At 42.7% G+C, this 11,946-nt stretch overlaps 2 protein-coding genes across 4 annotated transcripts in view; one reads left to right on the forward strand and one right to left on the reverse strand.

The window, feature by feature from the left end:
* The window catches only part of LOC113165905 (suppressor of tumorigenicity 7 protein homolog), a 38,005-nt gene extending 37,351 nt beyond the window's left edge, over positions 1-654 (forward strand). For all 3 annotated transcript variants that reach the window (XM_026365708.1, XM_026365706.1, XM_026365707.1), the window contains one exon: positions 230-654. In XM_026365708.1, the coding sequence (XP_026221493.1) occupies positions 230-325 (96 nt within the window). In that variant the 3' untranslated portion in view covers positions 326-654. The remainder of the gene's footprint in view (positions 1-229) is intronic.
* Positions 505-11,021, reverse strand: wnt2 (wingless-type MMTV integration site family member 2). The gene is made up of 5 exons (XM_026365709.1): positions 10,525-11,021; positions 9,471-9,691; positions 7,110-7,387; positions 6,747-7,011; positions 505-2,357 (listed from the first exon to the last, which is right to left on the reverse strand). Exons 1-5 carry the CDS (start codon positions 10,605-10,607, stop codon positions 2,152-2,154), a joined length of 1,053 nt encoding a protein of 350 aa, XP_026221494.1. The 5' UTR covers positions 10,608-11,021; the 3' UTR covers positions 505-2,151.
* Positions 11,022-11,946: the final 925 nt, after the last annotated feature.

Here is an 11,946-nt window from a genome sequence, read left to right on the forward strand (position 1 = left end):
CACTGTTCTCATCATCTGATCTGTTGTTGAAGATTTCATCCTTAGTGTCCTAACATTTACCAGTAGTCAGGAATCACTGTATTCATGACAGATCAGCTGAGAGGAGCTGGTGTCTTAGTGCCTGTAAACACAGTCTGGGTGGATCCGGTGTTCAGTCCCTCACAGCAGCATTTTCACCTGCTCAGGTGTCGCTTCATCTAAAACCCTCTTTCACTTTGTCTCCCTGCAGTTCCTCAGCACGCTGTTCGCTCCTCTGAACTTCATCATGGAGAAGGTGGAGAGCATCCTGCCGTCCAGCCTCTGGCACCAACTCACTCGCATCTGACCCCGACTGAACTGGACCAGAAACACATCCAGGACCAGAATCCGAATCAGGAGCTGACCTCAAACCCAGAACGCTGCATTGGACTGGACTGACACGCCTTTGTGCCAAGATTAACGAGTTCAAACCAAACGGAACAGACAAGGACAACGGAGACGAAAAGAACACGAAGGAATCCAGAGTTGGTTTAGACTTTATTTGTTTGCATTTTCTTTTGGGTTTTCAATCATTTCCAGCTGTTTTGTTGTACAAAAAGAGGTGATCGATTGCCATCATTAAAAAAGTGAAAAGACAAAAAATTACAATAAAGGACTTTTTGTGTATTGCTGCAAGCCGGCTTCTTCCCGCCATTTTGATTCACACATTGGTAACCACAGAAACGGGCGAGAGTCTGAACAGAGCCGACCTTCAACTGGAGCCGGAGTTGTTCAAACGTGAACGGGTAAGTTGTGTAGGCACAGACGCTGCAGTGGAAGAAGAGTTTCACCTGCTTTCATGATTCATTTGATGCCTCTGGAAGATGATTTGTAGATAAATAGCTGAAAACTCCTGGATGATCCTGCTCTGCTCTGTTTGTCTGATTGATGTGTTGACACAGCAGGAGGGAGGGAAGTGAGTTAATGTTTCCATACACTATACATCTGATTTTAATTTACACAACCACATATTTACATGAAGACACAAAACTCCGTCAGGTTGAACTGTGTGACGCGAGTTAGAAACCAGCTGTCTGTAGTTTAACTAACTGACGGATACACCCCAGCACTGCAGTCGTACATGTGTTATCCTGTTATCTTTTACATGCGGCACGTATATTTACACTGAAGCAGGTTCTAATGGTCAAAGCTGGTATTTAATTAGATATTATTTGACTTTATATGAGTCGATTTTATAACTGTTCCAGAGCGATTAAAGCTGGTTTGGAGTCTGGGAAGTTACACTGAGTTTACAGATGAGCGTGAGGTTACTGTGATTGTGTTGAGAAAGGGTTCTGTCTGTGTTGGAGCTTCTATGTTTAATGTTTTAATCCACCTTAGCTCACTTGTAAGTTGTTTTGGATAAAAGCGTTTGAGAAATCACTAAATGCAAATGTTAAAACCATCTTTATCAGGGCTTAGAGCATTAGTGTCTCTTTAAACTGGAGTAGTGATAGTCCTGTGAACACTCGTCCTGCTTTGCATATTATTTGTTAAACTGTCTTTGTTCCTCTGCAGGTTTCAAGTGTTGATGCCTCTCTGTCTATTTAGAGTCTGTAGCTTTTAAAATTGCAGCTTTGCAATTTGAAGACATGACAAAAACTAATTATGTGAGTTTTAAGAGTTTAAGTTGAACGATACAGTGAAGTTGAGAACGAGCTTTCTGTCCTCTCTGCTATAGACGTGTTAATGAAGAAATTTAACGTGCTGCTACAACAAATCTTTGGATCAGCATGTGAAACATGCGGCTTGTATGCAGAGCTGAAGTCCTGTTTGCCTGAAGTTCTCAGTTTGCACAGAGATCAAGGTCAAATCTTTTTGCACACTGACACATTTGACAACACTTCATGCACCACATTAGATCATTTCTGACGTCGGTTCTGATCTTAAGATTACAAAGAGGAAATATCTACCACTATGTGTTTGTGCTGACTTCTTTAAATTAAGTTAATGCTCTAATCATCTCCAGCACGTTTTGTTTTTACATTTTGTTTGGAACCAGCAGCAGAACAGTTGGATACTTGTTATCTGTGTCATCTAGCCACTGTTTGACTGACGGGTTCAGAAACGAGAGCTTAGCACCAGGTTTGGAGTCGGACGTCCCAGCAGAGAAGCAGTAGCTGGTCGACGCGGTCACGTCTGCTTCTTACAGGTGTGCACGTCCACCTGCTGGTGGCAGTCGCGGCAGTGCACGGCGCAGCACCAGTGAAACTTGCACTCACACTTGGTGGTTTGGTTGAGCCGCGACGTGTCGTAACCCCGACCGCAGCACATCACCTCGCAGCCGTCCACGCCACGGGACGTCCGGTTACAGACGCGTCCTTCAGTCCCCATCGACCCTGAAGAGAGAGAAGATCTGTGAGGTTTCCTCCTTTGTATCATCTTTGAATTGTTTTCATGCATTAGTGACTTGATGTGATTTCACACACACTGACGATTAGAACAACCCTGGAAAACTGCTCAGGATTTAAGATGTTTTAAAGGAACATTCCACTGAAACGTTCCTCTTAAAAGCGGCTGCTCCCGAGTGGAATGTGACCTGGGAGATTATCAGATTAGGAGCCACAGTTTAGCCAATCACAAGAGTTTTATTTGGTTATCAGGAGCTAATTGGAGCCAGAATAATGTTGGCAGCAAACTGAAGATGAGACAGAAGAGAGTTGGGTAAGACGATGAACGTTAAGACGGCGAGAGAGATGAGAGATTGACGACAGAAGCCGTCGGGCTGCGGTCGCACTCTTCATCAGCTGTTCATTTTACAGGAGACACCCATCGTACACACACACACACTCTACTATCTCATTATACAGACTTCACTGATACTGTACAAACTCACCCTCTTTACCTGAAGTTCACAGTAAAACTATGGAAGCCTGTAATGTTCAGAATTGTGGTTATTTTTATGCTTTGTTGAAATAATATTTGAATTATGTCCAAACAGGTTTTGTGTTAATTCTAACAAAACTTAAATATCTTTGGTATTTTTACATTAAACGAGTCCATTAGTCAACGAATCAGCCTGTAAAAACTTCAGGACATCATCAGAGGTGTGTGTTGTTTTTTTTTTTGTAACAATAATTTGATCTGGTTTCATAAAAGCAGCATCACAGTCGCTCTGTATCTCTAAGTTATAGATTATTATCACCTCAGAGCCTCATGTTTTTTTATCTAAAGGCTGTGAGAAGACAGTTTGGGTGATAATGTCGAGATAGTTCATCTTTGATTGTCCTTTTAGAGATTTTCTATTTTAGTATCCGAGTGCAGACTGATGGGTACAAATTGTAATTTTATCATTTTCAAATTTAACCTCAAGAATGAAGTGAGGAGTGTATATATATTTATATGAATATTTATTTTTAGAGGTCAAGAATTAAAGTTCAGACTAAAAGAAGAGCAGAGCACGCTGCATTTTCACAGCTAAAGTCAACGTGTCTATTTGAATATGAAGCTTTGAATATTTAAATCTAAAACCTTCTAAACACTCACTTATTCTGTGTAATATTATTTTAGTGTATACTGTAATTAAATGAGGCTAAACTGGTTTGTAAATACCGAGCTCAACTACAACACCCGACTAACTGAGTAACTACTCTACAGATAATAATGAATCACGTTTATTAGAGTAAAATAAGTTGCAGAGATAAACGCACTAACGTGATTTTGGAAACTCTCGGACGTTTGAAGATATTTAAACATTTAATCAAAAACGTACTGAGACATTTAATTAGCAGAAGCTGCATTTAGCTGCAGCCTCTTCTCCTTTAGAGGATGAACCTGATTAAACCTGCAGACGTTCAGGCAGCAGAGGTCCACGGCTGCACAGTTCAGGTGTGACTGTTACTGAACAAGTACAGGTGAGTGTGGAAATAAAGGTTGGAAAAAAAATTAGGAACTGGCTTCAAGAGCCATCTCTAACATTGTTCTGGAATTTGCTCATGTTTACATTCTGCTTCGCTCCGGGTGTACACTGTTTCTGCTCTGCTCCCCACTCAGGTGATGTGTCTGGGCACGACCCGAAGCTCCGTCCCTCTCTGGCAGCGTGCCCGCCCGTCATCCGCGGTATGCTGCACTGCTAGGGGTGACATCACGGCCAGAGTCTTCCTCACAGCCCTCGCTCCCCGTGTCTGCTTATTGAATTAAGATGAGGGGGCGCCGAGAGATGAGTTTAGCACCTGAGCCTTGCCGGGGCCGAGGGAAATTGATTTCACACTTTACAGAGGCTCAGAGGGGCCGTCTCAGCATCTCTGTGGGTGTGTGTCCCTCTGTCTGAGAGAATGGATTCAGTCCGTGCTCCCAGAATGACTGAGGGGGAGTTTTCATGTCTTTAAGGGAGTTTTCATGATGAGTACACGTTAGAAAAATGACTGAGCGTCTACAGAGAGAGAAGTCTGGACGTGAGAGGCCCATAGTCAACACTGCATGTGTTTGTGTGAGTGTTACCTCACCATGCTTACATACACACAGCACATGAAGTCTATACTAGGATTTCAGTAGCACTAAAGGGCTCCAGGAGCTCATGTTCCCACTGGGAGCTAATTACAGTTTTCTTCACTACATTATATTTGTAGTTTAGCTTATAAAATATCAAAAATTGTTAAATATCATCAAACTTTGTTTTTTCCGACCAAATTACACTGAAAAATAGAATTTTTGCCAAACACCCAAAAAATTAATCACTGTTTCTAGTAGATCTACTTTATTATTATTATTATTATTATTAGTCAAAATGAAGCTCCACTGCTTAGAAAAAGATCAAGACTTAAACACGAGAATAAACTGTCGTAGCTTTTATCTCCAAACATGAAACAGTCTCACGATCTCAATGAAACAGATGCTTCTGTGAAAATATCTGCGCAGGATTAACAAGGTTATAAACCTCTCTGAGCAGAGAATACATGACGGACAGCTCCCAGACTCAATTTAAAACATCATCAACCTTCAGCGTGACGTTCATCCTGTCGACCTACGTGCAAACATACAGTGGGTTTAAGGACTCAGGGTCAGAGGGTCGTTCTGGGACACTCACTAACCATATTATGCTTAATTTAGGGTTTATATTTTATTCTGGGACAGAAGATTAAAGTGCAGCTACATGTTATAAAGCCTCTTTATGTCACAGCTCTGCTCACCCCAAGTGAGCTAAAGTTATATATATGACATCATAACCTAACAGGCACGACGACAGTTCTACATCTCTCATGCACATCAGTAACTCCCCGTCTTCCTCTGTCTTCATCTCACTTATGTCCATCTACATCAAACAAACCAAACACATACTAAGAAGCTTCTGGAGTTTTTAGTTTTGGTTCAGTCGAGAAACAACAAATCTTTAACATAAAACACGTTACGATGCTCCAAAGTGCTGCAGAAGTGGATTTTGTTGTGTGATCCTCTGAAATATGCCCCTTTTTTTTGTTGGCTAATCGTGCCCTTAGGCGTGTGTGTGTGTGTGTGTGTGTGTGTGTGTGTGTGTGTTTCCACTGGTGATTTATGGTGATCTGTGCTGCTCTAAGGTTTCAGCCTACACAAGTGTGTAATGGCTCTTAAACTGGTCGACATCTGATCGCCACGGATCATCTGCTGCCTGACAGGCATCCACCTCCTCTGAAACACACACACACACACACACACAGTTTCCTTCTCACACTCACTGTCTGTGTTCTATATAAAGTCGTGGCTGAAGGTGTTAAACGTCCTTTTCATTGAAAAACATGCACAGAAACCTGCGAGTCGTCAGCTCTTCCATAGATGTAGACTGGGACACCATGAGGAGCTGATGCGACTTCGTCTAATTTCATCTGTCCAAACGACACTCTGCTCAGTGTGATGAACATAATAAAACTGAAGACAGTCCACTTATAATATCACTAACCTGCTTTCTGTGTTGATCCCCAGGACAGTTTTCAATCTGTTCTAGGAGGTTACATCATTTTTTCCCACAGCTTCAAACCAAATACATGAAGGTTTGAATAACTTGATTTATGCAGGACGACAGAGTTTAATGCTAAAACTTAAAACAGGAAGACGGAGCATCGTCTCAATGAGGAGTAAGGATACGAAAACCTTCAGCCACGTCTGTATACGAACAGATTTCACTCACTCACTCCAGATATTCATTTCTATATCTCACATCAGTCCTCACAGAACTCTCTAGTCACAGATATATGATGTAAAGTAACACGTTAGTCCCACTGGCTGATCAGCAGTTTTGACTTTATACTGGTATAATAAAAACGACATGTTTTATTCAGTCAGCTGAAAAATCACAGTCTGTCAGTATGGGTTGAATCCAATGCCGTCATGGCGGTTTAGAGAAATCTGATTAGTTCACTTCTTCAACTCTAAAAACATGCAGGCAACAGGAACACACACTGTCAGGGGCTCAAGTGAAAAAGAAAAAATCAGATATTGTGAAGGTTTGAGAACATTTAACGTGATGAAGGTGAAACATCTGGGTTCCAGTATTTGAAAGCCCTCATGAAAACTAGGTTCACACCCTGAAGTGGTTCAGCTGAGTTCTGAAGCGTTTCCTTCTTCGGTTCGGTTCATTTAGCCAGGTGAGAATAACGCTATCTGAACTCAGGTGGAACGAAACCACAGCAACGAGACTCACGCTTCAAATCTCAGGACTTAACCCGGCAAACAGCAGCCTTTATCATCCAGTGAGTCACATTCACATGTACACGAACTGTTTAATGAACTGTTTCAAGCTAAACTATGATGTTTACCTGACGTGTGGTCCCGTATGCAGTAGTCTGGTGAATCTTCAAAGTACACCAGGTCATTCTTGGTGGGTCGTTTGAAGTGTGGGAACGAAACGGTGAAGCCAGCGCCGTGCTGGTTAATGACAACCTGCACGGCGCCATTGTACCTCTTGCGGAGGTGATCCCCAGTGCGTCGGAAGTCAGCCATGGCCGACCAGCAGGTACGGACACTGCACGACCCGCTGACACCGTGACATTTGCACTCCAGAGTCATGAAGCGCTTCACTGCCTGGACAGAAAAACAGGAAGCAGAAAAATACAACATCCACATTATTACTTTATATCGAGTCATTCTCTCAATCAGACTACAGGTGACTTCCTACTCACCTTCCTGCCGGCTTGGTTGTTGTGCAGGTTCATGAGTGCCCGGGCGTCGCTCTCCTTCCTCTCCTTGGCGTCCACGAAGGACTGGCTGAAGCGCATGGCGTGCGCCACATGGTCACTGCAGCCGCCCCAGTCAAAGGAGCCCTTGGCGTCCTGCGATGAGCCCTTCTTGGTTGGATCGCACGAGCAGGAGTCCAGCTCGCCTTGGCTGCAGGCTCGTGCCAGAGTGTGAACCACGCCAGCTGAAGAGATGGCGTAGACGAAGGCCACCTCACGGCTGCCTGTAGGGAGACGAGCAAGAAACTAAAGACAGGAATCCAGTAAGTAGATGGAAGAATCTAGTCGTTAACCCAACGATTTAACATGAAGTTAAAAACACATTTTCTCTGTAATCTTCTGTCTGTTAATATTACTTCTACACAGCTCAAATTAAACCTCCTTTAAGCAGATGAATAATTAGAAATCAGATGTTTAGCTACAGACGTCACAAACTGAAATCTCTTCATACTTGGCCTCCGCTGCTGCTACCTGCACAAGCCGTGTTTGTTCACAGTTCTTTTATTTCAACGCTTCATGTACCTTCAAGATGGATAAAGAGCTAACAGTTACCAGCAATACCCTGATAGAGCCCTTATCTCCCTCCACATGTAACTGATCAAAGGCAGAGAAAAAGCTGGGACAAAACGATGAGGCCTGTCATGTGAAGGCATCGCACACAGTGACAACACTGTAAGAACTAAACACTACGAACTGGTTTTTAGTGGTAACAGAAAATAAAATAATGCCACAGAGTCAAACGCTGAGTGAAGTGGCACATGTGCGTCTAACAGGGTTAATGAGGAGAACGTGGAGAGTTTTAAATTAGCCTGTTCAGATAAAACAATAAGGAGCTTCTGAAGGGGCCACGGTGCTCCGTGATAATGTGTGTGTGACACGGCTGGGGCCCGGCTGGGAGGTCCAAATACCGCACGGCTGATTAGAGGCTCCGACATGAAACGGACTAAGTCAAAGGATCCACCTCACAGGTTAAATCTCAGGGCATGGGAGAGGAACATCGGGCTGCTGTGTCCTGATGATTCTCAAGGGAGAAAAACTAATATCTAAAGGTTTAGACACGTGTGTGTGTGTGTGTGTGTGTGTGTGTGTGTCGGTAAATCTCAATCAGACTTGTTGCAACAAGTTTCTTCACAGGAAACTTATTTTAGCTGCTGAGACGCACGGTGACATGACTCATTGGACGCGACACTTCTGCAAAAACTTCACATCTGTTACCGTCAGCGACACTCCGCTTGTTGCTACTCATCACTCATTTTGATCCCTAATGCCACTAATCGCGCTTTACTGCCTGAGAGGATTCATTTGTCACATTCTTCATAACATATATTTTCCTCTACACCCCCATAAATCACGGACGGCTCTTCTCTGAGCTGCTAAAACCCATCAATAAATCAAGCGTCTTTCTCCTGTAAATCACCTGAGAGGATAAACAACGCTAACGACCTGATGAGGATCTTCAAGGCGATGAGTTCGCTTTCATTTGGAAAACTGAGAGAAGAGTAATTATCAAACTGAAGACAGCAGCTGAAATAGGCACAGTCGAAATGATAAAACTGCATCAAACTGATAAAGTTTGCAATTTCGTTGTACTGTTGTACCAAGTGTGACTGTACAATGACAATAAAGCTTTATCTTATCTTATCTTAAGATGTGAATGCTTTTAATTAAGAAACCTGCAACTGATTATTTTGTTATCGAGCAATCTGTAAATTATTATTTTTATATTTAAAATATTTCCAATAGCTGCCAAACTCAGGTTCCTCTTATACCGACAGATATTTTCAACAAATTCAATCCGTTCACCTGACGTCAAAAAGTAGTGAACAGCACGTTAGAGGAACCAGCTGGCTGCACCAACGTGATAAATGGACAATTGTAAAGTGAGATGAGGTTTGAAATGTGATCTAACCTCTTAAAGAAAAATATATCTGCCGGTTTCCCAGAAACTCTGTGTCACAGTAAACCTACACAACAATTTAATTGCAACCAGGCATCGGTTTAGATTTATCAGTATTAGGTTGAGGCGCACAGATCAGTGTAGTGTTAACACACACGGTCGTGCAAGATTCATTTCCAAAGGTGCCATCAGCACAAAATGACCTAGAAACACAACCTGTGGCAGACAACTAGTCACTAAGTCTCTATTGTCACTAATTTCTATTTTTACATTTCACTTCTCATGGGTTTTAAGGCACCCGACTGCCCCTGAACTCATCACTTTACTAATACTTTGTCCTACACCTGCATCAAGTCTCATTTATATCCTGATGCCATTTACTTATTTAATCTAAATAAAAATCAGCTCACTGCGTAGCAGCAGGCGTCCGAACAGGTTGTGGTCCCTGGCTGTTATGTTGCAATTCCAGCGGTGGTTGCGGAACTGGTGCTGGCACTCTGAGATCCAGTCCTTCATCCCTGCCCCGATGGCCTGCATCACTTTGGGGTTCTGGCGGCACAGCTGGCGCTGCTTGTTCACCAGACCAGGGATGTTGTCACACATCACCTGGGATCCCAAGGTGCCCATGTACCTGCAGAATGGAGGAACAGAGACAGGAGGCTTAACACCTGGAAACATTTAAGGATGTGGAAAATGGAAAAATGTGCATTTCAGAATAAACAGTGAATGTTAATGTGTCAGGATAAGAAAAGATGGTTCAACAGACGATGATACATGAAACTTTGAATCTAAATTTACAGCATCAGGAAAAACTATAGTGTCATAAAGCGTCCTGTTGCAGCAGCTAAGAAGTGTGCAGGTTTCTTAAATCAATTAAATATAAAAATAAACTTAAAACACGAGAAAATTCTAATTACAAAGTAAAAAGTCCTCCCTCTCATGTACCTGCAGAACAAGACGAGGAAAGACGAGCATTTGTAGTTTTCAGGGATAAACGATTAACAAGAAGAGGAATCTGTCCAAATAGCATCTCAGTATCACAGGCAACAGGGAGTTTGGAATTTAGAAACAGAACCTTTAAAAATATTCATTAGAAGAGTCAAGAGAAGGACAGCAAATACAAGATAAATTAAATCAGATCATATGACTTTATTCTGGAAACGTATCCATCCAAATATTCAGTCTTCAACAAGCTGCAAAAATACACGCATGGAAGCTGGGGGGGTGGGTGGGGGGGCTGTGACTCAATCTCTGGACAATGTGTAATTAACCAAAAGGAAAAAGTCGTTGTAAACCCGTTCTGAAGCAGTTTAGAGGAAACTGAGGGAGGAAAAACACTTTGAATCATTTCACCGCTGAAGTCTTGGAGCGCGTTTTGTGCGTTAACGTTTAATTAAGTGCATGTGAGTTTCTAATTGCATTCACCACATATGTAAATAAAATGTTCAAGTAAAATGTACTTACCACCAGGAAGCATCGACCTCGACCGTCAGCCAGCAGACTGTTACAGACAAATAAAAACATATTCCACTTGGCACCAAGTTCATATTAACCAAGCTCGGGTCCTTTATGGATCTGGATGGAACATTTCCACGGATGAGAGAAAAATAAAAGGCATTAGAGAAATTAGACTCGTTGAATATCCAAATCAAGCTTGGATTAAAAGTATATCACCACAGGACAGACGGTTGCCTGCGCGTAAAAGTCATGACTGGCTCGAGTTCCGCGCGGAGGCAAAGTGCTTATGAGGAAAAAGTGGAGCGCGTTTTTCAGTGGAGATAAGCAGATGATGTGCTATCAGGTTTAAATTGCTTTACACAAGGGGTGGGCAGAGTCCCGTCTCAGGAATGAGGTGAAGAAATGAGATGTCTCAGAGTATCTGTTCAGGCTGGTTTGACACCACACAGACTTGGAACGCGTCCAGACTGAAGCCTCGCAGCTCTGAGACGCGTCCAGGCTGATGGGCTCTGCACGGAGGGGACCGGCTGTGGGAGGACTCCTCCCGCATCGTCAGCCAATGTCAGGCACCAGAAACATCCCAAAACCCGCTTCGATTCAAAACTTAGGGGACATGTTGGAGCACAAAATGATGAAACGGGATTTTTTAGTTTCCATAGTTGCTCCCATGAATATTAGAACACGTCTATTTTCAGGTCGGGGCCCCACAGTGGTTCATTAGACTTATTTAATTGGGTAATTATTTAGCCCTAAACCTCCACTAACATGGATTTACTTAATGCAAACTCCTTGTTCTACCCAACTCTACAAACCATCACTCAGTTAAACAACTCGGGGATGACGGGAAAAAGAAAAACGACCCAGACTCTCCCAAAGCAGCACCTAAAGGTGATGTGTCCATTTCAATTGGATTATCTATCACAGGCTTTTTGAAGTCTCCTGGGGAATCTGTACCACTGTCACAAGGTATTTCCTCCAACTTTGATCTGGCCCGGGTGTATCTGGAGGTCCAAAGCAGGCCCTGACCAGATGAGATTAATGGGCAAATTGGATTTTTCCCGTGATCCCCGTGGAAGAAAAACCATAAAACAACAAGGAGATTTAAACTCTGTGCGGCTCTTCTCAGACCAATGAACACAACTATAGCAGTGTGTGTAATTTAAATCCAGTTATATAGGCGCAATTTGTTCAGTGCCTTAACTAATCTTTTTATTTTTAATGATAACCGAACATCACCGATCTAAAGTCAGGTCAAACCCTGAAGGGAGGAACTAACTGCCCTGGAATCAAGTATGTGAATCATGCACTAAGTACAGTAAGTCACAACTAAGCTGATAACACATAAATAATACTTTAGAACCTCTGTTCAAGTTCCTCTTCTTTCTCTGAGAAACATTTCGCCTCTCTCCAAGTTCTGTTAAAATTCAC

Source organism: Anabas testudineus, chromosome 6 (assembly GCF_900324465.2).
Source record: "Anabas testudineus chromosome 6, fAnaTes1.2, whole genome shotgun sequence".
Taxonomy (NCBI): domain Eukaryota; kingdom Metazoa; phylum Chordata; class Actinopteri; order Anabantiformes; family Anabantidae; genus Anabas; species Anabas testudineus.